At 41.3% G+C, this 27,406-nt stretch overlaps 2 protein-coding genes across 2 annotated transcripts; one reads left to right on the top strand and one right to left on the bottom strand.

The window, feature by feature from the left end:
• Positions 1-6,932: 6,932 nt before the first annotated feature.
• On the bottom strand, positions 6,933-9,607 carry calhm6 (calcium homeostasis modulator family member 6). Its single transcript, XM_085364972.1, has 2 exons — positions 9,062-9,607; positions 6,933-7,367 (listed from the first exon to the last, which is right to left on the bottom strand). Exons 1-2 carry the CDS (start codon positions 9,605-9,607, stop codon positions 6,933-6,935), a joined length of 981 nt encoding a protein of 326 aa, XP_085221098.1.
• A 1,416-nt stretch (positions 9,608-11,023) lies between these two features.
• cnot10 (CCR4-NOT transcription complex, subunit 10) lies at positions 11,024-27,406 on the top strand. The gene is made up of 19 exons (XM_085364971.1): positions 11,024-11,188; positions 12,702-12,793; positions 13,514-13,675; positions 13,756-13,906; positions 16,123-16,262; positions 17,021-17,089; positions 19,371-19,454; positions 19,617-19,734; positions 19,898-20,047; positions 22,505-22,707; positions 23,471-23,592; positions 23,961-24,140; positions 25,397-25,477; positions 25,576-25,689; positions 25,878-26,008; positions 26,089-26,121; positions 26,333-26,460; positions 26,849-26,924; positions 27,129-27,406. The coding sequence occupies exons 1-19, from the start codon at positions 11,173-11,175 to the stop codon at positions 27,269-27,271; spliced, it is 2,193 nt and encodes a 730-aa protein (XP_085221097.1). The 5' UTR covers positions 11,024-11,172; the 3' UTR covers positions 27,272-27,406.

The raw sequence follows: 27,406 nt of genomic DNA, 5'->3' as shown, positions 1-27,406 counted from the left end.
CAAACAAAACAACCACATCTTCTGTCAACAAAACCCAACAACCATGTGTGAAAAGGAGCAGGAAGAAGAAAATATTCTTATTAAACCCTGCCCCCTATCTACCATCGAACTTATATCACCGGTGGGCACCAAAAATCAGGAACAAACTAATATTGACATTTCTCTCCGGTCGAATCCCAAACCAACATCACATTCATTCGCATTCTTCATACTGAGTTATCGTTTTAAACATATAACACTTTTTAAAACATTGTAAATTTATACAATTCTTTAAATTATAATGAAGTGAATTCCACAGTCTTATACCCCTAACCGTTGTGCTCATTAATCTTTGTGTAGTCCTGGCTAACTGATGTTTAAAATAAAATTTCCTTCTATTCTCTTCTCCCCTTGAACACATCAAAAATACTCTTTGTAACTTAAAAGGCAAAATATTATTTTTAGCCTTAAACATAATTAATAATGTCCGTAATTTCACTAAATCTCCTAATTTTAATAATTTTGATTCTATAAATAATTTATTTGTATGTTCTCTATATTTAACATTATGAATTATTCGTATAACTTTCTTCTGTAATAGGTTTAAAGGTTTTATGGTATTCTCATATGTATTCCCCCAAACTTCAACACAATAGTTGATATATGAAAAAAACAAAGAAAAATATAAAATACGCATTGTTTTATAATTTAATAAATCTCTTATACTACCCAAAATATAAATACTTTTGACCATTTTCTTTCTAATATGTTCAATATGAGATTTCCATGTCAAATTCTCATCCACTATTACACCCAAAAAACGAAATTCAGTAACTCTTTCAATCAATTCTTCCTCTATAAACATAATGACTTTATCCTCCTTTACACGATTGCCAAATATCATATATTTCGTTTTTGTCAGATTCAAAGATAATTTATTTACATCAAACCATTTTTTTATTCTTAACATCTCAGAAGTCATAATTTCAACCAAGTCTTTCAAATTCTCTCCAGAGCAATAAAAATTTGTGTCATCTGCAAATAAAATCGAATTTAACCTTTTAGATACGTCACAAATATCATTAATATATAAATTAAAGAGTTTAGGTCCCAAAATAGAACCTTGAGGAACACCACATACAATCTTCAGTCTTTCAGAAGTATTGCCAAAATAATAAACATATTGCAACCTATTCTCTAAATAACTCATTAACCAATTCAATGCTACTCCTCTCACTCCATAGTTATACAATTTAGAAATCAAAATAGAATGTTGTATCGTATCAAAAGCTTTTTTTAAATCAACAAATACTCCCACTGTATATTTATTATTATGTGTTGCAGATGAAATATCTTCAATAAAAGTCAACAACGCTAATGCCGTTGACCTATTTTTACGAAATCCAAATTGGTTTTCATGTATTAGTTGATATTTTTCAATAAAACTATCAAGTCTTTGTGCAAAGAGTTTTTCTAGCAATTTTGAAAACTGTGATAAAAGAGACACTGGCCTATAATTATTAAAACTATGCTTATCTCCTGATTTATATAATGGTATTACTTTTGCCACTTTCATTCTGTCAGGAAATACTCCTGACTGTAGCGAAAGATTAAAAATATAACAAAGAGGAGTACTTATACAATCTATTGTCTTTTTAATTATGACCATGTCCATACCATCACAATCAGTAGATTTTTTATCTTTACAATTTTTTACAATTGCTACTATTTCTTTTATGGTAGTATCGGCTAAGAATATGGAATTAACCATTCTATTATCACCTATCCAGGCTTCCTCATCTCCTGGATCATCATTTTTCCTGATTAGATTTGCTAAAGTATTACATGAGTAAGTAAATCTTTCTTTAAAATAACTCTGTCCTGCTTAACTTAAAATAATAGAAAACAATAGAAAGAAAAACATTCTTGTAACAGTGCACATTTAGTGCATTTAGTACAATTGGCTTCAGCTGAGGTATTAGTTCAGCTTTTCTAATGCTAATCAGCTGCTCCTGTTTGTAAACCCGCTTGTTCCCATGATTACGCATCATAACTCATCATCATTATTCATCTATGTATTACTTTTATGTATTAGTCATCTATTTGTTGTAATCATCTATCCTTGCAGTTGTTTATTACACAAAATAAATTATATTATCACACTTCTGGCCACATAGCGCTGATATTCACTGCACATGCCCATATTAACTTTTTCCAGCCAGGTGTTTTCCTTTTCCCATTCTTCCCTTTCTCTGAGGGGAACAAACATTGCTGCTCTAATGCTGGGCTCACACTGTGCAGTTTTAGGCCCTTTTTGAGTGATCGGACCGATTTTGGCCTTCATCGTGCATCGTGTAGTATACGTGGGGTAACGAGAAGTGATTAACACCTCGAGCAGCTCCCGATCATCAATCGCTCGTGAGGGTCTCATCACAGCCGCTCACACTGCTCACGCGCAAACACGTAAACGTTGGTGTAAAAGATGGAGCAGCACAGCTGTGCAGCGTGTGATCTGGACACAAGCGATGGAGGCACAACTTGTAGAACTTTGGAAAGCTCATCCGAGCCTTTTCGATGTGGCATCACAAAATTATCACGACCACAACAACCGTGAAAATAGTTGGATTTACTCTGCTGCTCAATCACAGCTGCCTGATCATGTTTTTCATTAGCAATTTAGCAAAGTTGATGGTGGTGGTGTGTCTGTGTGAGTGAAAGACAGAGAGAGAGCGCGACAGATTTTCTGTTATAACCTTCATTTTATGGAGGCACAGTGTGAGCACTCAGGTCGCATCAGAGCATCGGGCCGTATAGTGTGAGACCTGCATCGTGACCTACCAACTTCTAACCCCTGCGAGTCAATTGTGCAGTTTGAGCAGGAGCTGAATAACGCGACTGAAAATCGCACAGTGTCTGCCCAGCTTTAGGTGTACTGTCGTCCGAGACTTGCACCGCAGTGTCTGCGTTTGTTTCCCTGTTGGCCATGCTTCTTGTTGTGGTCATCTGTTGTCTTCCGGTATTTTCTCCGTAAGCGACCTTTCCTCGACCAATGAGATGAGCGGTAATCTGAATTGTCATACTCGAATTGTCATAAGTGTGCTGTCAGCTCATTGGTCACAAAGCAGGAGAGGGGCTGGGAATTATGTTTTCAAACAAAGCGTTAATTCCATTAACATTTATAGACTACTTTTGATTCTCACTGTATTACGGGACAAAGTGCGTCCCTTATTAGCTCAATACGGGACGATTCCGTTTTTTAAGGGACGGTTGGCAACCCTACAAATGCAGTTCAGGAAGACGGTGAAAAACTCCCATAGACACACTCCTACACCTTGTGGGAAGCCTTCCCAGAAGAGTTGAAGCTGTTATAGCTGCAGAGAGTAGGACGACATCATATTAAAGCCATGGATTCATATGCAAAGAAAGAAGACGAGCAAATATATCTGGTAATATAGGAAACTCCAGAAAAACCATCATTCAGCTTCTTATTTATAAGTTTCCTAAAACATTAAACTTTTTAAAGCAATCTTTTGTGTATTTGGATAGAAAGAATGTTTAAAGCCACATGCGACCTAATCGACCTCCAACTCTGAGTACTTCCACATACTTTCAGCTGCAGGAACTATTCAAACTTTAAAATGTTCCCAATTGAACTATTGAACTTGTATTCATCTGTATTCTTATCTTTTCCGATTCAGTTTCATGCTTATTTTCAACTTTATTCAGAGAAGGTTGCACAGGATGTTTGTGAGTATAGTGGGGGTGTCAGAACATCCATCTAAAAGATTTCTCTTTCAGTTGCTGCTGAATTCATCTTCTTTCAAACAATGTGTCAATAAATGTAAACTGATCTGTGTGAATCCGAGTAGAGGGAGTATCTTCTAATTGGTACATGGTATCCGGTCGTTCAGTCTGACGTCACTAGCCATGTCTGGGTCTAAACTCCGCTGCAGGTCCATATATCAAACGATCACTGTGGCATTACTGAGAGTTAAAAACTGTCTAAAGTCTTTGATCTTTAATAAAATGATCAGCGTTCTGCTCTACCAGGTGTAACAATTGAGTTTAACATCCAGGCATCCATGAAAACGGAATTTATGACATTTAACGGAGTTAGAAGTTAGCAGGGAGTTAGCTCGCTAGCTTCTATCTAAATACAATATAGCATGTCCTGACTGCGGGGTTTTGGAAACAAATTAAAACGTACAGCTCTGTTATCACTTCCAACATAAATGAAGACAGAAAACTAAACAGCAGTGACGTTTGTAGGGTTACTGAAGTTTGGCTAGCTGGTATATAATGATGTGCTACGTGACCACTAGCGACACAGCTATGTTAGCATAATATAAACAAGCTAACTTTTTTTCCACTGGATAAAAGTTAACGTGAGTGTTCTCGGTGGTCAGGAACAAATGTAATCGCATGGCAGGATGCTGTAAAAGGACCAAACTTCAGCCAGGAGAACAACACGAGGTTAGTCATTCATATACTGCTGCATGGGCTGGGCTGTAGTTACATCCTAAGGTTTTAAAACTGAGCTTAAATAAATGATTAGCGGTAATAAAGGGAGGTCAACAGTGATCACTGACTGTTTTAGGAGCTTTTTGAGATCAAATAGAAGAAAATACATAACATTAAACATGTTAACAACAGAAAAGCCATATTAAACGCAGACTACTTTAGACCCGGAAGTAGGATTCGTCACGTCATCAGTTAACGACCGGATAGACAGCCCCTTCATCCTGACACTCTCAGTGCCTAATAAATAACTGAGCTCCATATATACTGGATCAGAGGTCAGTCTACAAAGGTGCATTATGAAACCCACGGGTCACGATCATTCTGATGACTAGCAGCCGCTAATCAATGCTGTGTGACTTCATAAACACGTTGAGCCTGAGTGCTCAGTCACTCAGTAGCAAACTAACAAACACTTGGTCCTTCAGTGCCTGTAAAAACATGAACTTCTGCAAATTAAGCCACTACCCTTTGTGCTTTGACAGCAACAGGAAATAAATCACAGTTTCAGTTAGCTGGTTCACGTGCATTTGCAGGACTTGGGATGGTACCGAGACAGTTTACGGTGAGACAAACAGTGACAACACAAGGACGTGTGAGTTGTGTGTCCAGGACTCCAATATTTACAAAATACAAAGTTCAATGAGTTTTCTTCACAGAGGAAAATTCTCAGTGACTCAGCTGATGTCCATCAACCATCCTCGGTTCTCTGACTGTTTCACATGTGGGATTTACAACAAAGTTCAAGCTTTAAAATCATTTTGTTACATTTCCTTCTCTTCTGTGTTGTACTTAACATCTTTTATTGTTAATTCCATCACATATGAACATTCAGTCACAAATGAATTCTTCATGTTTCACTCAGTTAATACTGTTTTACTTCAGTTACATTTTCACTCACTTTTTGTCTTCAAAACTTCTTTTTTCAGTCATAATATACTCAGCTTAATTTCTTTTATTAAATCATATATTAAAATACTGTCTCTGAATATTTGTTTATTGTTCTGACCAAGCACTACAGCCCTCAGATTCTCACTGGTACAACGAACCCCACCACAGAAGCACATACAACACAAACCCATCACAGGAAAAGGTCAGATATTAATTACTCAAACTGCATTTCTCATCCATCATATTAATTAGACTTACTTTGATTATATCTTTGATTAAGAATAAAGCTGATTTACTATTAGTAAAAGCACATATAGAGAAACTGTGTTCAAACACGTTGTGTCACTGTAACCTTAAGAGGCTGGATGTTAAGACCTTTTACTCTCGCCGTTGTAATCAGAGGTAAACTTTTAATCCCACATTTCTCAACAAAATAATCAGTGCAAAGGAAACCTTTGCCTGTTCTCGTTCACACGACTTCTATAAAACAACGGTGCCAGAACACACTGTGGCCATGAAAGATGAATGTTTCATGGCCACAGTGCAGTTGTAGTTTTAATGTGACGGAGATCTGATGTCACGTTGTTAAGGAGAGACAAGCGTAACACATTGATTCAACTCCTGCATCAGATCTACATCATAACGTCACATTTCACTGCATGTTGTACTTGAATACCCACATGGAAAAGATCTATAAATCTTCTAAAGTTTGTATGTGTCGTGTGTGAATCTTGTATGAAAAGCATACAAGAGTGAAAACTTGAAAAATTATATAAATGAAACTTGTATGTTTTGGATACTAAAACAATAAATGAAAGTGGCCACTTTCATGAGTAGATCACATAAGCCTTCTATGATTCACTATTTGAAGTAGGCCACATCTGATGCAAGTCTTTTATAAGTTTTTTCTATTTCTTTTCCATATGGGTAACTATGCACCAGAACCCCATTTAGCTCTGCGTTGCAACCTTCTACATAACCTGATGTACACTTCCTGAGAAATGTAACTACACATCTGCTCGATGCATACCACAACAACTCGAACGGCATGGAAGATTGCAGCCTAGGTTAGGACCTAAGTTAGGACATAAATTTCTTGCAGCCGTCCTTTTATGTTTACAGTGATACAAAGTGTTAGAGTAGAGTTCATCTGCTTTTTCTCTTCTTTAAACTTCTGCAGGACGGTCAAAGCAAAGAGGTTATTAACAGAATATAGGAGGTACTGTGGGAACGCAGTGGGGTAAATGCAGACACACAAACTTCACACAGGATGAAAGACTCGGGAGGATCAGACAGATTCTCCTGAGTCTGCAAACAGAACATGGAATTAAAAACTAAAGACTGACATGACAAAGGAAATACAAAATAATAAAAAGTTGCTGCACACTATCCTTCACTGTCCCACTTTATGCAACTACAATATTAAGCATACAAATGATTATTTCATGCATATTTCATTTATTCTTCAAAATTACGAAGTTAAGAGCATTTCTAGAGCTTCTCTACTTCACACCTTTTACAGTTTAATGTGGGTAGTCTGTGACTCACAGTGGCATTCTCCCATCATCTACAAAACTAAGAACAGCTGGGTTATCTTCTACAGACTCGTTTGACTTGACTGAACTCATCCTCATCGTCCCGTTGTCAGTCTCCTGGCAGTTCTCCACATATCGGTGCAAAGTGCTGTAGTAGGTATCTTTGGAGGTGAACTTGTAGAGAGAGGAGATCTTCTCCCAGTCTCGGTTGGATGGTGTGATGACATTTTCAGGTGGTGTCTTTTCAAAGAAGGTCTTTAGGTTTCTCTCAGCAAACGCTTTGGCGTGCTTAGCCGTATAGGAATCAAGTAGATTGCTCTCCTCATGCACATACGCCTTCCAGAACTGCAGCTGCAGGTAGCTAATAGGGGAGGAGCACCGAGCCACACAGGTGAGCACCAGGTTTGTCAACATGATGAGAGTGATGAGCATCCAACCGAGAATCTACGGACAGTATTTATAGTAAATAGTAAACAGGTAATAGAGGTAATAAAAGCAGTTTAACCGTTTAGTCACACACCAGGAAATGAAAGTCAAAAAAAATAACAAGGGAACAACGTTTCTGAAGTTCTTTAGGTCAACGGCTACAAATGAAAACAGAACACTGGTACATTTTGTCATTAAATATCAGTATCACATTTCTATGTGTATTGTGTTTATACTGTTACACTTTTAATTCACTGATAAGCACAAAAACACACTCATGAACTCAACATGATCCACTAAACTCATCATGCAAACCATGTGATCCAGTAAAATGATGATCAGACTAATTATCCCATGAATGTATCAACTTAACCATGATCTTCCAGACTAATCGTGTAATAAAAGTCTCAACCTGCTGAAATGGTGAATTGACTGGTTCTACTGTAGCACATTTCTCCTCTAGCTGAACACAACATATACAACCTACGTACCTACTGTTGTACTGTCTTACTTTAATGGAAGCATCAGAGAGCCGCTTGGTTTAGTATCTTGCCCGAGAATATTTGGCACACAGATTGGAGCAGCCAGGGATCGGAACAAAAACAATCTGTTAAGTGGAAGAAGTGGCTACAGCCATCCCATGATCATCCAAACTTTGTTATACAGACAAATTACCATCCAGACTTATCCATGAAAACATCATCAAACTGTTATCCTCCATCTATCCATTTGGGTGGAAGGTTGGGGGTCACGGATGATTTTCACCCACCCCAGGTGCACTTTTGTGCAGCCCTACATCACCTAGCTGCATGTTGCTGGAAGCACATGATGACAGCAGAGTTCACCCAGAATGGGAGAACAGCTGATTTAAGTGGCTAAATGACCTCCTCAACATGTCCTGAAGTTCTCCAGAGGCCTGGTAATAAACTCATCATGTGATTCAGGTGTGTTGACCCAGGGTGAGATCTAAAACCTGCAGGACACCGGCCCTCGAGGTCTGGAGTTGGACACCCCTGACTATTAAACCCAAGTAAGCAAGTGTCACAGTCATGCAGACTTAGTGTTAGTGTGGAAGACCCAAATGTAGACATGCCAGGGTGCGTCCAACAAAAAATGAGCTGTTTATGATGCTGAGAAAACGAGAAGTGAAATCTAAACAAACACACACGTGTGTATTTATATCCTTGTGGGGACGCCTAATTGACACAATGCTTTCCCTAGTCGCTTACCCTAACCCTAACACACACACACACACACACGCACACACACACACACACACACACAAAACACACACACACACACACACACACACACACACACACACACACACAAAACACCAACCAAACCACAAATCGAATTTCAAAATAATGACTAGAAAAAACCCAAAACCTACAAAACACTGGGTCAAATGACGTTTGATGGTAAAGCAGATCATAGCAGATTGTATAAACAGGAGCGTAAAGCTCTGAGAGAACATGAACTAACTCCTGAACACAACTGGGAACCACTGCAGAATTAAGTAACACAAATAATAACATTAAAAATATGATAAACAATGCCAATGAAAATCAAAGCATTTACACCGTAGGCATCTCTAGCTGTTCTATTGAGCAAATAACTTTCAGTTTGCTGATAGTTTGTAGATAAAAAACCCAAACAGATCTAAAGAACTCTTTCACATGAGTGTGAAAGCAGCAGAGCATTTTACGTACCTGAGACTCAGCTCGGAGATTAAGCAGAACATCTTCTCTCGCAGCCTGAGGTACACTAATGCTTTTCCCACACGGGAACCGGTGCAGCTCCTTCTCACACTGGATCTCAGAGTTCCTATCTCTGCACACGTGTTTGTTGTAAATGCTCACATTGGTACCTGTCATGGCGCACTCGTAGTAGTTTCCATTGAGTAAAGCTACAGCTATCCAAGTAGAAGGCGCAACAAGCGCAAAGGTGCCGATCTGACAGAGGACCACACCAGCGGCAACCAGCTTCTTGCAGCACAAAAGCTTGTCCGTACGCCGGCACAGACCCGTCAGCAGCTTCCACGTTTTCTTACTGAGGATGTAACCCAGCAGCAGCAGAGCCAGAGCTGGCACCAGCAGGAACACTATCCCATAGACAAAGTTCAGCTCGTTGCAGGGACACTTAAATACCACTGCAGAGAATATCTGCTCTCCTCCCGCTGTCAACAGAGCTATCAGGCCAAAACCAAGGTTGGTCTGTTTGCCTGCAATGTTCAGAACAGTCTTAAACTTGTCCATCTTCAACTGCTGCGTAAATAAGCGACCGCTGAGAAACAACGTCTGTTTCACTTCCAGCTTCAACGTTAGCTGCACCGCTGAGTCCTCTACCACTTCCTCTTTGAAAAATAGCACACGAGATGACAGTGACTGCTCTTCCTGCATTATAGGGCCCCTTGTTTACACCTGCATAAAGATAAGATAAGATAAGATAAGATGACCTTTATTAGTTTCACAGGTGGGAAATTTGTTTTGTTACAGCAAAAGTGCAAAATTATGTAGCAGAAATTAGAAAACACTGGAGCAGATTTCACCAAATAAAGTGAAAACAAAGCAGGCTCTGTAAGATCCGGCACTGTTGTAACAGGACATAAATGTCAAACGTTACTTTTGGTTAAAAGGAAATCCCAGTCAGCATATGAGAGTCTACTAAACAGCAATTCCATTTCCACCTTTGCAGAAAGTAATAAAGAACAAGTTGAATTATACTTTTTATTGAGGAAAGTACAAAGGGAATGTATCACATTTCCAAAAATCTGATTTATTGATTAATTTACTTAATATATGTTCTTTTTGAATTTGCTATTTTAATCCAAACTTGAGAGAGAGAGAGCCCTGCGGCCACCTGACTAACAAACTAGGCCCGGTGAGTGAATCTTTGAAGTTCAGGAACCTCAATTTTCCTGACAGCAATGGGAGGAAGAGAGGAAGGGGTGATGGTTTTACAAAATCCAAAGGAAAACAGGAGAAATGAGGAGCACAGGAAGAAACAGGAGGAAGGAGACGGTTCTATCTCGACTCACTGGTTTGAATAGCATCTTGTTTATGCTGAAAGAAGACAATTGATCAATAACTTGGGGCGATCGTGGCTCAAGAGTTGGGAGTTCGCCTTGTAATCGGAAGGTTGCTGGTTCGAGCCCCGGCTTGGACAGTCTCGGTCGTTGTGTCCTTGGGCAAGACACTTCACCCGTTGCCTACTGGTGGTGGTCAGAGGGCCCGGTGGCGCCAGTGTCCGGCAGCCTCGCCTCTGTCAGTGCGCCCCAGGGTGGCTGTGGCTACAATGTAGCTGCCATCACCAGTGTGTGAATGGGTGGATGACTGGATATGTAAAGCGCTTTGGGGTCCTTAGGGACTAGTAAAGCGCTATATAAATACAGGCCATTTACCATATGAAACTGGACTTGGTGTATGGTGAACTTTATCAGGCTATATTTTGGTTTTTAAGGCAGACTCATTTGTTTGGGACGATTTGAGTGTTTTTTAACGCTTCAGTTCACACTCCACACCAGAGGGTGGCGGTATTTCACCATTTTGCTGTTTGCCAACCGCCAACAAAGGAAGGAAGAAGAAGATTTTCCTGACACGCGCATATCGACAGGAGGCGGTACTGCCTTATCATGCGACGTTTGAAGCTATCGCCAAACAGCAAAGAAGAAACAGTGCCGTGATAATTGGATAGATTTCTGCTAGGCTAACCTCTGTGTTTGAAAAGTTTCCACATTTATTCGTTATACTGGTGTTGTTTTAGTTTATCGCAGTAACCCGGTCTGGTCTACTTTTAATTTTCTCTTAAGAAGCCCTCAGAAATGGCAGAAAATACAGGTGAGTGTGAAGATTACCCAAGTAGCTTGCTGTGGTTGACAAGAGCTAGCTTTAACCCATTAAGCAGACCCATTTGTCTCTCATGAAAAGCCGCCCATGTATTTCACTGGGATTTACTCATGTCTTGGTCTTTCAGTCTTTATTTATTGGTGTGTTCTGGATCCTCGGGATCCCAATGACTTCTCTCGGTTAACTTAGACGGTTTGTGTGCTGCAGCAGGCGCTTTTCCCTCTCTGCCTTCGTTTGGGCTAAACTAAGATGAATCAACGGAATTTTAGTCCTCGCTCGTTTACAACGTGAGCTTTATGGTACATTTAATCCAGCCAATAGTAAAACCTCGGTAATAAAACCGTAAGTCCTCGAGCCCTTTCAAAAACAGTCAGCCGCTAACAGCTAGCAGCTAATGCAGCACCAGATTAGAACGAGTAGCCCTTTATTATCGATGTACACGTACGACGTTGTCCACGCCAACTGTGTAGGTATAAAATAGAAATAGTAAGACAGCAGGAATATATACAAAACAAGAGAACGGCGCACATTGGAGAACAGGTTGTAAAGGACTTGGTCTGCGTGTGTGAGTGATGAGCGTTACTCAGACCGTGGGTGGGATCGTGTCCGATACCAGTGTTGTGCCAAAAGATTATGTCTGCAAAAAACTGATTGTTCGTATTTAAACTGTTATAAATAACTTGTTGGTCTGTAATATGTGAAACATGTCAGATGTTTCCCTCACGAATGATATCAAGTCAGTTAGAAACAACATTCCTGTAACAAAGTACAAGCCACAATCAGTTTTTAGCAGTGACTTTTTATATTTAAAAAAATCTCGTTAAGATTGAAACTGTCTTTAGTAAGACTAATCTGGCCAAGCGGGAATTGCAACAAATATTACAACAGTTCTGTAAACATATTTTAAGTGGAGGAAAAGGACTGGATAGGTTATAATGCAAGTACAACACACAGAGTTTAAAGATACTTGAAAAACAGGTAATATTTAAATTTTATATATAAGCCCTTTGTAAACCCCGTTCACTGAGGCGATCACTATTTGGCACAACACCGGTCCGAAAGGCTCCAGGGACGAAGCTGTTTTTAAGCCAAGGGCAGCGGGTCAAACAGGTGGGGGGCGAGGTGCAAGGGCTGACCTGTGACAGGAGGAGCAGGTGATAACCCTAACCCTGGCCTTGTTTGGTGAATGCTCTGAACAGGTTGGTTTTATATGGATAAATCATACAATCAAAGAGGCACTATTTATGTAAGCTGGCTTGTTTGTACATTGTTATGCATATTACACTCAGTGGCACTTTATTAGGTACACCCCCTTAATGGAAGTTCAGCAAATATTTTCTTCACATCATCTGTGTGAGTCCATTTTGCTTAATTTTGACTTTTGCTGCAAAAACGTTTCTAAAAAAATTCTCACAAATGTTTATCATGTAACCAACAAATAAAATATATACTATTTATGGGTGTTTCAGCTTATACTTAATATTATTATTTATTTTTAAATCAGAGCAAAATGAGGCAAAGCATGACGGCTCACCGTCCCCGGGGATGACAGACCAGGAGAAGGAGATGGCAGCCAGCGCATACGAAGCATTTACGGTAAATAATCAAACATTTCAACTTAACCCACAGTGTCTTCTGACAATGAATGTGTATATAAAAAAATACTGCAAGTGGTTCTAATTTCTTCTTTAGAGAAGTGAGAGAGATGTGAATATGAACACATTCAGTACTTGGAGCAAAGCAACTGTCACTTTTATGTTGTTTTGCTGTGTTTGTAGAAATGGTCTATATGAGCGTTTAGCTGAGATCTAGAGGTTTCTGTGGACACACGCTGGGACTTATGTTACAGCCGATTCAACAGGATCTGCCCCGTTTTGCCCCCCAGTACCGAGGGTGCTGGGCTCAAGAGGTTAACTGGATAGAGTGGAGGCAGTGTCAGAGTATATTATGTTAACTGTTGCACAGCATGAGGGGTCTTCTAGGTATTTTAGATAGTCTTTTTGAGTGCATCATCTATGACGAGTGAGTCACACTAACCAGAGTAAAATGAGCAAACTGCTCGCTCCACAACAGTATCTCTACCTGAAATGGTCTCAGCCCCTAAAATGTGACACCGTCCACATTTATGAGGCAATTCCAGTCTCAGCCAAGTTTTTAGAGGGCCGTGGAAATCCTGAATAAAATGAAAGTACTCGTAAACTCCTGCTCATCAGTTCACGCTGTATACTCAGGTTTGACCAGCTGCTCTTTTTCTTGTTATTTGTCGTATTTGTGAGAAGAAATCCAAACATTGTGAAACGTTGTTTTTTCTTCTAGGCTGGGAGATGTGACGAGGCGCTCAGACACCTTGAAGCCCTGCAGGAGCTCACTAAAGAGGACTACAAGATTGCAATGAATAAAGCTGTTGTTGAGTTTTACAAAAGCGGTCAGACGACCACAGGGCTGCTGAAGCAGACCCTGATGTCAATGAAGAACCAGGTAATTAAACCGAGTTCTTTTCATAGGTTTAATCCTTGTTTGCAGTAAACTCAGAGCCTGGCTTACTTTCTGTGTTTCAGGTTCACACGTCAGCAGAAGATGTTGATGGTTTGGATGATGTTGAAAATAGTTTCCTGTACTACAATCAAGCTATCATCCACTATTACATGCGGCAGTTCTCTGATGCGATCTGCATCGGAGAAAAGCTCTACCAGTTTCTGGAACCGTTTGGTATGTCGTGCTAACTTCCATGCATTTAATTGGCAGGGTTGTTGCAAAGCATCAGCTCCAGGATGTGATGTTGTCAGCTGCCGTTTTTCTTCTTTGTAAGGCCGGCTCAGTTGTGCGCTCTTTCTGAAATATCTTACTGACTGTGAATGGAGAGCCAGTCCCCTCTTATGTATGTTTAAAGTGTTAAGTTCAAGTGCAGCATGCAACGGTTTTTAGAATGACTTTTATTATTGTCTGTATTGTGTATTACACTGATGGTGACGATACTTTGAATATATGAAATGACAAAAACAATCAGGCAGTACAGGGTAGGGTTTGTGAGACCTTACCTGTAGTTGTATCAGCAGCAGTAATGATGTCACAGTTTTGCTCACACAACAATGAAACAAGTTGGGCTCTTTCCCCGTTTCATCCTGTCAAACAACTGCTTCACTATAGAGACTGTGGTTGAATCAACAATAAGGCTTTAAGCATCAGAGTAAAGATGACCTTAAGAAGTAATGACTTAATGATTTTCTTCACTAATAAAGTTTAAATCATTAGAGAAAAATGACTCGCAGACGTCTCATGGAGATTAGTAGTTTAGTAGTACTGATATGTATATAGACTCTCTGATTGATCTGAGTTAACTTCAGTAATCAAAACCATCAACATGTCTGTGAGATCCCATTACTTCAAGACTGCTCAGAGAAGTCATTAGCTCAGAGAATGCTTTATCTGAAGCGTTTTAGTCAGGCTTCAGAATTCAACAAAGTACAGAAACTGTGTTAGTGAAGGTTAAAATGATCAAATCTAAACAACTTTTAACAGATGTGTCTGTGAAGGTTCTCAGTCATCCAGCTCATTGTAGTCCAAGAACTGAAGAAGCTTCTCAGATGAGAGGTGAAACCTTTTCAGTGCAGACACTTTTCTTTCCAAGCTCCTTAGACAACGTTTAACAGACAGCCGACTGTTGTTATTTATTGTTATCTTAAAAAAGAAAGTAAATAATTGACAGTGGACTCATCTCTGTTTGCCCAGCCAGACCTCAGTGCAGTGTTTCGTACTGTTGACCTGATTTTCTTATTTTATTACCGTGATTAGAGCATACTATTGGAATTAAAAGTAAATGGTAAATGGCCTGTATTTATATAGCGCTTTACTCGTCCCTAAGGACCCCAAAGCACTTTACATATCCAGTCATCCACCCATTCACACACTGGTGATGGCAGCTACATTGTAGCCACAGCCACCCTGGGGCGCACTGACAGAGGCGAGGCTGCCGGACACTGGCGCCACCGGGCCCTCTGACCACCACCAGTAGGCAACGGGTGAAGTGTCTCGCCCAAGGACACAACGACCGAGACTGTCCGAGCCGAGGCTCGAACCGGCAACCTTCCGACTACAAGGCGAACTGCCACGATTGCCCAACACTGCAGTGCTGCAGAGTCCTCTTAACACACAGGTTAATTATGGAGTTCCACAGGTTTCAGTCTAAGGGCCAGGTCTGTTTACATTATACATCCTGCCCTCAGGCAGCACCACTGCTATGCAGATGATTCCCCGCTCCATCATCAGTGAAGCCAGATGACACACGATAACCTCAGTTTTTATCTAAATTTAAAAGCAGGAAATTTGAGGTGTGTGTGTGTGATCTTATCTGGCTTCATGGAATAATAATAATAATAAAGCAGTGAAAATGTATACTATGTCTTTAAATGTTATACATGGAAGCATGTGTAATGTTAATAACTGGTCCTATCATGGAACCCTGTGGGTTTACATGGAAAAATTGGAGTGCATCAGGCAGCTGAATCAGCAGTAAATATTTCATACCTACTGATCTCTAATATTAAGGACAACTGTAACGCTGCACTGATAGCAGGACAAGAGATGAGTCCAGTGTCAGAGGCCGTATAAATGCTACTGGTAACCTTCCCAGTACTTGTTCTGTACTTTGGTGACGTGTGAAACCTGATTGAAACAATCAAACCGCTCTTCTGCAGATGACTAGTTGCTGTTTTAGAACTATTGGAGTCGATGATGTTCAAAGACCTTGAAAAGCCTGGAGACCCAACTCAAGACCACGTTAAAAACAAAGTCTGGCCCCTCGGGACCAAAGTACGAAGGAGTTTGGCTCAGGACTTTTGCACAGTTTTGTACTGCTAATAATAATAATGGTTGTTGTTTTTGTACTTGTAGTAGTTGTTGTTGATGTCTTATGTTATTTCCCCTAGAAGAAAAGTTTGCACAGTCTGTGTGCTTCCTGTTGGTGGATCTCTACCTGCTCACCTTCCAGCCAGAGAAGGCCCTCCACCTGCTGACTGTGCTGGACAAACTCTCTGTGCAAGGAAGCAACAAGAACGGCAAAGGAGAGGTAGACACAAATACAGTATGTGTGATAAAAACAGGAATGTGCACAACAAAAGCAAACCCATTAGTGGGCACATTCAAGATCGTCTCCTCGAGCAGCACTGCAGACACCTGCTGCTGCTTATAGAATACTCCCTGATAATCTGTTCTGTGCAAACTGGCAGACTTTCATATCAGCGTCTGTTGTAGCCAGAGATTTCACTCCAGTTCTCATGAAATCTGAAATGAAATCTCTGGCTGTGCCCACAAATCTTTTTCCAGCATCCATGGTGTTATGCATCAAGAATGTGTCTCACAGCTCAGACTGTCCATCAGGAGTTTTTCATGTGAAAGGGTCTGAACTGTTGGACGCACAATGCAGTGAAAAAAGTCACTTTTTGAGCTACAGTTATCGCTCACCACCTTCCATATTTATTTAAGGCATCTAAAAACATATCAGCGCTGAAAGCTTTGCAGCTGCAGCTTAAAAGGTAACTTTGAAGAGTCACAGTTGTGAGATTTCTTACTACAGTGAGCTGAATTCAGTTTGCAGTGGTCACAGTGTTTGAAGAAGAACAGTGTACTCTCTTACAGAAAATGTTTCTATCAAAGCAAATGAATCTTTCAACCACAAACAGAACTAACATCAAAGAGTCGATGAATAGCTGAGCTTTAAATGATTAAACTGCAAGGACCTTAGTCATGAAGCTGTTTCTTAGGTCACCGACTTCACAAGTTTAAGTCTGTGAAATGAAGCTGACTAAGTTCTGTGCTTTATTTCAGAAAGATGGAGGAAACCAGAAGGCCGAGTTAGCAGCTATGATTGAAGCAGCCAAATCAAAAATTCACCAGGTGAGAGCTGGGTTCACCCATGTTTCACTCTTTAACTGCTTCAGCCTTCGTCTGCATGCTCTAACTCAGGGGCTGTAATATTTGTAATGCATGCTTTTAGAGCAGGGTCGGCAACCTTTCTGATGATGAGTGCATCTAACATTTCCTCAGAGGTCAGTGTGCCGTATGACTGCATTAGCAATAAATCTAATAACGCTCTATATGAACAGTTACTCACTATATAGAACAACGTTATAGGATTATATTTGTTCACAGATGTTTGCAGCTGTCAGCGAATAGTTATCAGCTATTTAGAAACAAAACACTTTTAATCCATAACAGCAAATGAACTGAACAACAGAAAATACAAATGCTATTTATGGTCTCCTCACAACAATGATAAGAAAAATAAACTGGGCCAATATGGCATGTTTGTTAATACAGAGACACACATGTTACTGTGATCTCTGGTCTCCCACTCAGAGACACAGGTCTCCCAGTGTCCAGCATTCAGACCTGAGGACTCATGTGAGAGAAAACCTGCTCACACAGACATGTAGAGCCAAACACTGTCAATAAGGCCTCTGCAATGTTCTGAAGACAGTTAAACCTGTCAGGTAGTGATGTCCAGCAGGTGAAAATGCAGCTCCATGAACACGCACAGCTGTGGAGTCCAGCTGCTTCGTAGTTCTGCAAACTTTGACCCCACAGAGTCGAGCTGTTCAGTTCAATCAGCTGCATTTCGATGTGTCGAGCCAGTTAATGCGAGACAAATCCAGCTGCTCATTAAAGCTTCTGGTTTGATCAGAAAAGAAAACATTGGTCCAAACAGCTGAAAGTCCTGAAAACACATTGTGTCTCGAGTCTACGGATGTATCCGTGTATCTCCGCGGTGCTGATGCTGCGCTGAGCCGACAGCTGCTGAAGCTTTTGAAGTGTCAGAACGTGAAAATTTCAACATCTCTTGAAAAAACTACCAGCTAACAACGTCCCTGTCACCGCTAGGCTAAGTGATTTTTAGCCAATTACAAGTTGAATCTGGTAGTTGGGGTCGTTAGCTAAGATACCGTCATTAAGAATGTGTCTATGGGACACATTAGTTGTGTTGCAATTTGCGATGTGCACCGCTGGCCCGGCCATTTATTTTTTTAATGCACCTCTCAGATTAACTCACTGCGTGTCGTGCCCAGGGCTGGACTGGGACAAAACATCAGCCTGGACATTTTGACTAGAGACCGGCCCCCCAGGTATAAAAGCCATAAAGCCTTTGAATGAAAACAAACGCTGTGGTGACAGTGATGTACAGTCTTGTTGGTATATGTGTGATTTCTATACATTTTACATCAGATAAAAACTTTGGTTGTAAGATTCAGATAATTATTTAATAAAAGTGAGACATTTTAAATGAGAATAAGAAAGAATGTCTTTGTGCCCCCCTCTCCCTGTTAATGCCCTACCTGGCCCCCTGGCAACACTTTGCTAGACCCGCCCCTGCACAGTTACCAGCTGTCAGCTACCTAAAAAAGGATCCTGGTGTTATTTGTCTCTCAGAAACAGTTCATAACTTCAACTCATCCATGTCACCTAAAAGGTAAACCTGTTCTGGCTCCAGCAAACATCAGCTGATACTAGAAATTAATATTAAATAAATTCTAACAACAGCTGATCAAGCTTAAACGTGCTGCTGTTGTTTAGCGCTACATCTGCTGGTTTCCTCTTTCTGGCGCAAAGTGGGCGATAAATAAACAAGAGAGACGATCAGCTGATCATTGATCAGTTTCATGATTGAAGTAGCGACAGGAGAGAGAGGAGAAGAGGCAGCTGTGCAGCAAAGACACAGAATAACTCCAGCTTTGTGTTCCTTTTCCCCTCAATACGAAACGTGTAATATTTTCTCTGAATGAGGGACAATTCCATTTTTCAAGGAGTCGTTGGCAACTCTACTAACTAACCTTATGAATAAAATCAAGTTCACTATCAGTAACATCATAGCACCCACCCAGCTGTATTTAAACTCCGTCATGCTTGCTAGTAGCAGTACGAGTTATTGCAACTGATTGTAAAAAGTCAGCAGAACAAAAATAAACTCCACCTAAACTTGGTTTATATCTGACCCAGAGAGACTGCAGGTCATAACTTCTTACCTGAAGTTCAGTTCACCTGACACTCGGACCGGCGGCCGCCTCGGGGCTCTCCTCCTGCCTCCCCTTCCCTCATCCACCTGCTGGGCCTCTGTGGGAGCTGTGGCACGCGTGCCCAGGGTTGCCGACCCCTGTTCTAACTGATGTTGTCCTTTCTGCAGTACAAAGTGAGAGCGTACATTCAGATGAAATCCTCCAAGGCCTGTAAAAGGGAGATCAAGTCAGTGATGAACACAGCAGGGAATGTAAGTCTGCTTGTTAGTTCTAATGTAAAGGGGAGAGGATGCAGTATGCCTTATGCGATTGGCATATGATGCAATTTAAAATTTGTCTCAAATATTTCTTTGGGCGCTGCAGTTCATTGGAAATTGACTTTGCTTCCACGCTCTCTTGTTCTCTGTCATCAGTCTGCACCCTCACTGTTCCTCAAGAGTAATTTTGAGTATTTGAGAGGAAACTACCGGAAAGCAGTGAAGTTGCTGAACAGCTCCAATATTGCAGAACATGCTGGGCCCATCAAGACAGGTAACGGCTGCTCGCAGGATCATTTGGCTTTCTGTTATAATCCTGCTGTTTACTTTGTCGTCCTCAGGTTTTGTTGCCTAATTGCATTTCCAGATGTTGACGTCATTACTGGGGTAACTGGCTTTCATGATTTGCTAATTGCATGCGTGTTGTTTTCATTTAGGTGAATGTGTTCGATGTATGTTCTGGAACAACCTGGGCTGCATTCATTTTGCAATGGGGAAACACAATCTCGGCATTTTCTATTTCAAGAAGGCTCTGCAAGAGAATGACCACACCTGTGCACAGCTGGGAGATGGTAGCAATGGCCAGTGTAAGTGAAGGCAGTTCATGTATCTGTTCTCTTCCACTTATCAGGATCCCAGAGGGCCTGGAGCCTATCACAGCTACCAACAGGGCACGAGGCAGGCTGGACAATAATGAGTTGACCTAACCCCAAGAAATGCGAAGCCTGAGTACCGCGAGAGTAACCACGCAAACAGAACATGCAAACTGAAGCCCGAAGGTGGAGTCAAACTCCTTACCAACAGTGCTAACCACTCCACCAGTATGCTGCCCCAGTTTACTTATATTCTATGCAATTTTATTTATATAACACAAATTCAGAACCACAGGTGCCTCAAGGCACTTTATAATGTATAGAAGCAGCAAAAACCATAGCAATCAAACGACTTCCTCTGAGTGAGCACTTGGTGACAGTGGGAAGTGAAAAGCTCCCTGTTAGCAGGGACAGACCTCCGGCAGCTATCTGCCATTACCAGCTGGGGCTGATGGCGGAAACTTGGGTAACCAAGTGAAAGATATACACATTACTGTTTCCCACAGTTGTGTCCATACTCAAAATAAAAAGTATTTAGGTCTGAAGAGAATTTGAAGATTTTCCCATTTATAAACAAAGCTTTGGATACCAGTAAAACCAAACCGAAGCTAGCATAACAGGAGCAGCTACCGAGTGTTAGTAGTTTGTGTTTAGTATTACTATGACTATCCTGTTAGTGCTGTTTCTATCCTTTCACGTATACATCAGTTCCTCTGCTGTAAAACCTTCAGATATGTGCACATAGTTGGTATTATGGAGCCAGTGAGACAGTTGTGAAAGCCAGCATTAAGCCTGTGATTATATTAGGTTTTATATTTTAGGAAGGGTGGGGAAACAAGTTTCACTGCTACGTACTGTCAGCAAAAAGATGAAGCTGAATCTGGCCAACCTTGTTTGTTGTTGGTTATTTTTATTTATTTATTTTTTGGCTTTTGTTTTAACTTTTGTGAACTGTGTGTTAAATAACAGATTTCGTCTGTAATACTTAAAAGCCCGAGACTGTCACGTTTCACCTGGTAGGAAAAACGATAACAAAGAGCACAGCAAACCTCGTCTACCAGCTATTATGGAAAAAACTGGTTCAGACTTTGATGGTAAAAGATCTGAGAAAGCCAATGAAGCTTGCAAAGAAAGCGACTGGACTTCCTTACTTTTTTTTTTCTGTTCTCTATTTTTATGAACCTCTGCAAATGACAACATCACCAGAATCCTGTCCTGGGACATTGTAGACACCCTGATTGTCATTTACACGCATTAATGACCACGTTAACTTCAAGCAGAAAATACATTTGATCGTTTCTTCTTTCCACTTTTCTTTGTGTCTTCTTCTTCTGACATAATCCATGTAGCAGAATCAAATAAGACAAACAAATTATTATACCCTGAAAATTAGTTGGCCAACTACATACAGTCTGTCGCACTAAACTGAGGGTTTCACAGAACCAGAAACTATTACTCTACCAAATCTGTCCACCCAGTTTTTCCAGAAAAACTTACATTTGCCCAACTCTAGTCTGCCAGTGAAGGTCACCATTCCCATCATAAACATTATGCATCACTTCAGTCCAAACTTGCTGCTTACGGGCCTCTGTCTTCAGCCAATCCCTAGTAATGGATTTTTTACTAGTGACTAACATGATCCTAAACATATCAACTTTGTACGTGTTTGTTCCCATGTAAAGGAAGTTGAATGTAAAAACAATACTTTTAAAACCTTTCTATGCAATTCTTCAACTCCTGCCAGTACGGAACAATTTAGAGACATTCCTGGAAGACGTGATAACGATTGGCTCAAACTCAAACCTGAATCGATAACCTCCCTGCAGCCGCTTTTTCTCATTTATGTGTGCTTCACTGCTCGCTTTCAAATTTTCCAGTGCTATGTACAACTTTAAATGTTTTGGGGGGGCTTTTTCAGCTTTATTTGATAGATTCAGTAAAGAAACGACAGGAAAGTGGGGGCAGAGAGAGAAGTGGGGAAGACATACGGGCCACAATAATTAAAGGACCGTTATTTCTAGATTTTAATTCGGAGAAGTCTGGCGGCAAATTTACTCCCAAGTATGTCAGTTTGAATCTGTGCATTATACCCTGAGCCTTGTGATGGTTGATATAGTTATCATTTTTTCAGTGTCTGTCACCCTGCTGATCTTTGTTGTTACGCCTCAGCTGTAAAGGCTGATGGGTTATTGCCTTCGCCCAGGAAGTTGGGTGGGGGGCGTGGACACGCATGTTGATGAGTGCAATGACTCAAGAACAAGATGATGTAGGATTTAAAATTCACAGAAGTAATTTGTTTTTATCCCCTTTTGGTTGTTCTTGTCTTGTGTTGGACTTGTTCAGCTTTGACACAATAGAAATGTTTTATATTGGTATGTATTTTGTGTTTTTACACACAGGTGTAAGTTATGTGTTCCTCAGTAACAAAAAGTCCTTTTCTTTTGTTTTCAGCTAAAAAATTCACAGGTATCCCGATGTGCGCTTTACTAGCCAACAAACGCTACGAGCTGTTGTATAACTGCGGTATTCAGCTACTGCATATTGGCAGACCTCTGGCAGCATTTGAATGTCTGATGGAGGCGGTGCAGGTTTACCACTTCAACCCTCGGCTGTGGCTGCGGCTTGCCGAGTGCTGCATCTCTGCTAACAAAGGGGTATGTTTGTAAGATGTGGATGTTTTTGAGCATTTCGATGGTGACCTTTCCTTTTTACCTGTTTATTCTTTGTCATTTTTACCCCTCAGCCGTAAAAGGCTAACGGGATGTTGTTGTCACCCTGCTAGGCCGGCAGTAATGGCACCCAAGTTTGTGAATGCAAAAAGTCTTGGACAAGCTTAAATCTCTGACCTTGACTTCAAGGTCAAAGGTCAAGTGTTCTCAAAATCTTGTGAATGTGATAACCCAAGAAGAACAGTTGAAATTCATGCCATAGGTGCATCCATTGAAAACCTTGGAGTTCATATCTTGAGAACAAAGTGACGTCAAATTTTCAAATTGATACCGTACGTGTATCTAGTAGGAAGCCAGGAAGCCAAGGGTACCACTGGCTACAGTATGGTTTAATAATACTTCCTGGTTACTGGTCCGCAGCAAAGCCCCCCCACACACCAACCCAATCAATGTTATCAACAAGTATGCTGATGACACCGTGGTTGGGTTCATCTCTGATGGAGATCAGATCAAACTGCTCTCACATGTGCACATATTTTCTCCTTTATTATTTTTGATGCCTATCTGGTGGCTCAAGGATACATAAGGCCGTCCTCCTGTAATGGTTTTCCTTTCTAACTTATTCTACCATGGACAAAATATTTCAGCCACACTACTTTAGTCAAATGTTTGTTTGTTTTTTGCATCTTTGAATGGATTTATGGGGGTAAAATCTAAAATTATATCATCTTTATTTTCCAATTTCAAGGGTTCAGAGCAGGAAAGCAAAGGTTTGCCTTGTAAAAAAGGTATCGTTCAGTCTGTTGTTGGCCAGGGCTACCATCGCAAGATCATCCTGGCGTCCCAGTCCATGCAGAACACCACGTACAGGTCAGTGCTCACTACCCATAAATCCACACGGAGCCAATAAATTACACACATGACTCCTCGATAACAGAGTTCTGCCAGTTTGGTTTAAACTATCGGGGTCCACAGTATGAAACAGGAAGTGGTTAGCAAAAGCTGTTTTTTGTTTTGTTTTAAAGCATCTCAGCCTACATACAATGATTACAGAGTAACATACGTTACATCAGTTGCTACATCACTGACATGCTGGTTATTGTGTTTCCACTATCATGTCATGAAGTTATCATATTTAACAGGTTGTCCATGTGTACATTTTAACATCCAATTGATATTTAATCTTACTGTAGTTTAATGTGAGGTAGACTGACCTCATAGTGTTTGTCTTTGTATAGTGAGGGCCAATCAGCAGCTATTCCAGTGGCCAGTATGGAGTTTGCAGCTATCTGCCTGAGGAATGCGCTGCTGCTGCTGCCTGAACACCAGCAGCAAGAACTCAAGACAGAGAACAGCTCCAAGAACTCGAGTCAGTCAGGAAGCACCGAGAGTGGCAGCGAGAACAGCGACGCCTGCAGGTCAGACACGTCTGTCCACCCCACCCACCTGTTACAGAAAGACAGTGATGCCTTCTTAACTCGCTGGTTCCAAACTATATTTCTGTTTTTCCATAAAGTGTTCCTGTTTGTTCTGTATTCCCAACACATCTCTCCAGTGATTATGTTCAAAAACTGTACAAAGTCACACAATCTGTGTGTAAATTTGTATTTACTGCTGAATTTAAAATGCACACTCTCTGCTGCATACTGAGGAGGACTACAACTTAGAGTCCTTAATATCCGTCATAATGTCAAGAAATATACACTCATTAAGTCTGGTACTTTCGTGCATTATATAACTATGATGGAAAAACAAAGAATAGATCTTATTAATATCGTACATAATCTTTAAAATGCATTTTCTGGATTTCTTTTTTGCTATGCATAAAGTCATGTAGCATCCGATATTAAGGATCATCAGGTTAGATTCCCAATGCTACCCAGTGCAAAATGATGTATAGAGATGGGAGATGTTTACATAAACTGAGGCTCTAAAACTACTACATTATGGTTCATATCTCTCTGGCAACAAGGTCACAGAAAAAATTACATATTCTCCCAAGATCCACTCAGGCTGTGCTTGCAGCTTCAATGAAATGATGCCACAAAGACGAGCCGCAGCTAACAGCACACTGTGGATGCCTGGTTACACCCAGACTGGCCTAACAGCAACAACATCCTTACAGTGACGCCTTCAGCTATTGGAACATTACCTTCCTCTGCATGACAAGTTGGATCCACTCAGTCATCATAGAGTCATGAACACAAACTGCAAACACAGCTCGTCATTCTGAACGTCGAAATGGGGTCAAAATATCAGCTGCTGGTCAAGAAGCGTGCACACCAGACAGGGCGGCCTGACCACTGCCTGGGTTGACTGCAAGAAAGCCTGTAACTCAGTGCCACACTCGTGCACACGGTGTGTCCAGCCATCTCACCACAAAGAGCAGACACAGCTGTAGATCCAGGAGTGAAGCTAAACACCGGGAGTCAGTGAAACTGACCAGTTGATCCAACCCACCAGGATCTACAGTGAAGAGATCTGGAAGTCACTCCATTACAGGGAAGAGGATCTGGACTGAAGGGTGGAGTTGCAAGGAGACCTTCATCTCAGAATGTTTTCTGATGCAGGACTGAGAAACGGTGATGGCTGAATTGTGGTGGCCTGTGATTCGGTCACATTAAACTGTCAGAGCTGATATGTGCTCTGATGGAGGGTCTGTGTTTCTTTGCAGTGGAAAAGGTCAGGATGCTGATAAATTTTTGTCCGCTGCTCCATCTTCTCCTCTTAGAAAACAGGAGGTAGAAAACCTCAGGTAATGATGCTTTCCGTATTCTCTGCTCATTTACACGTCCTGACGGTTCATGTCATTAGGACCAAAATGCCACTCGTTGATTCTCGCTGTGTGAGTAGGTGCTCCATCCTGGCCTGCAGCAGTTATGTAGCGTTGGCGCTGGGAGACAACCTGATAGCCCTAAACCACGCCGAGAAGCTGCTCCATCAAACTAAGCTGTCCGGATCGCTCAAGTAAGTGGTTACAGGTGGGGAGAAGCTTACAGGATCCTTGTGAAGTGATTTTAAAAATCAGAAAGTCTGTAAAAAGGATATAAAGTCTGAGAAAGAAGGACACAGAAAAGAGTCCTGTCATTGTACGATCAGGGTCTTCATGTACTTGAGTGAGTTAACTGTTCTCTGTTTGGACCTTTTCTGTTCAGGTTCCTCGGTCACCTCTATGCTGCCGAAGCCCTCATCTCATTGGACAGGATTTCCGACGCTATCGCTCACCTTAATCCAGAGAACGTCAGTGATGTGTCAGTGGGCATGTTGATGAACGAACAAGACCAGGGTGCGTGGGCTGAAATCATTCCTCGCCTAAACTTTTGCTGCAGTCTTGTTTTCACTGAATAATTTCCTCTCTGTCAGCAGGGTCCGACAAAGGAGATGAGCCTGTTGAGTCCTGTGAGTTTGTTTTTAAGCAACGTGTTTGCTTTTGATTCCAAAATCTTATATACAGCATAACATTGCAGCAGGAAAATAACGTGTGTGTGTGTGTGTGTGTGTGTGTGTGTGTGTGTGTGTGCGTGCGTGCGTGCGCGTGTGTGTGTGTGTGTGTGTGCGCGTGTGCGTGCGTGCGTGCGTGCGTGTGTGTGTGTGTGCGTACGTGTTGCAGCAGGGAAGCAGACTCCACTGTGTTATCCCAGCAGTGTGACATCAGCTCGAGCTATGATGCTCTTTAACCTGGGCAGTGCCTATTGTTTAAGGAGTGAGTACGACAAGGCCCGCAAGTGCCTGACTCAGGTAACCATGGCAACTTTATGCAACTCATGTCCAGGACTGGCCAATCAAAATCTAGTTACTCTGGCATTAGACATGTTACTTCATTGTTGCAGTGGTTCGAAGAAATGTTTTTATGGGGAGAAACTAATAAACGTTGAAGAATCTGGGACGATCACATTTCAGTGACGATGTTGATCAAACTGGTTGCTGATTGTTTTTGCTGCATTTTATGCTCGACAAATGTATTAAAGCCTTTTTAAAATTCATTTTGGAAACTGTTACTGTTCAAAAGCATCTGATTCGCCCCGTTTCTTTAATGCTGTAATTATGTGTGTAACCCATCAGGAAGCTTAAAGCAGTGAGCGTCCCGACAGTTCAGTAATAATTTAATTTGTGCTGTCACCATCAGGCTGCGTCGATGATGAACAGCAAGGAGATCCCACCTGAAGCCATCCTGCTGGGAGTGTACCTGGAGCTGCAGAATGGTCAGTGAGCTGCTGCGTCACCAGTCACACCTGTTGTAACGTGTTTTTCGCCTGACGCCCTGTTTTGGTTGGGTTGGTTTGTCACACTCGTATTCCACATATCAAAGCGTCGTATTGGCTTTGCAAACAGTGGAAACAGGCTGAGCTGTTGTGTTTGTGAGGGCATTTTAAACCTGATCCTTGAATGTTATGTTTGGTCCTCAGGAAACACTCAGCTGGCTCTGCAGATCATCAAACGCAACCAGCTGCTGCCTACCACGCAACAGAGAGTCTCCCCGGACTTCCGTAAGAAACCCATCCAGCCGCTCCAGTTGCCCTCATCTTTTACTCAGATCCAGAGGAAATGAGCCACCTCACCCATTCCAGACCACACATCCTGGCCGAACCTTGATATTTATGAAGCTGTATGAACTGAGGGGACTTTTGACACCATCTGCGTTGGTGTCAAATGGCCGAGAGAGCGGCCTCTTTTATTTTCACTG

Source organism: Diplotaxodon limnothrissa, linkage group LG11, assembly GCF_057381915.1.
Source record: "Diplotaxodon limnothrissa isolate DT_005_m linkage group LG11, D_limnothrissa_male_GT1.1, whole genome shotgun sequence".
In the NCBI taxonomy this organism is placed as follows: Eukaryota; Metazoa; Chordata; class Actinopteri; order Cichliformes; family Cichlidae; genus Diplotaxodon; species Diplotaxodon limnothrissa.
This window is presented reverse-complemented; position numbering and strand designations above follow the sequence as displayed.

Coding starts and splice junctions, on each gene's coding strand:
- calhm6 (XM_085364972.1), bottom strand. CDS start 9,607: ATGGACAAGTTTAAGACTGTTCTGAACATTGCAGGCAAACAGACCAAC. Junction 7,368..9,061: donor ATCTCCGAGCTGAGTCTCAG/GTACGTAAAATG, acceptor TACTGTCCGTAG/ATTCTCGGTTGGATGCTCAT.
- cnot10 (XM_085364971.1), top strand. Junction 17,090..19,370: donor CCAAATCAAAAATTCACCAG/GTGAGAGCTGGG, acceptor TCCTTTCTGCAG/TACAAAGTGAGAGCGTACAT. Junction 19,455..19,616: donor TGATGAACACAGCAGGGAAT/GTAAGTCTGCTT, acceptor CTCTGTCATCAG/TCTGCACCCTCACTGTTCCT.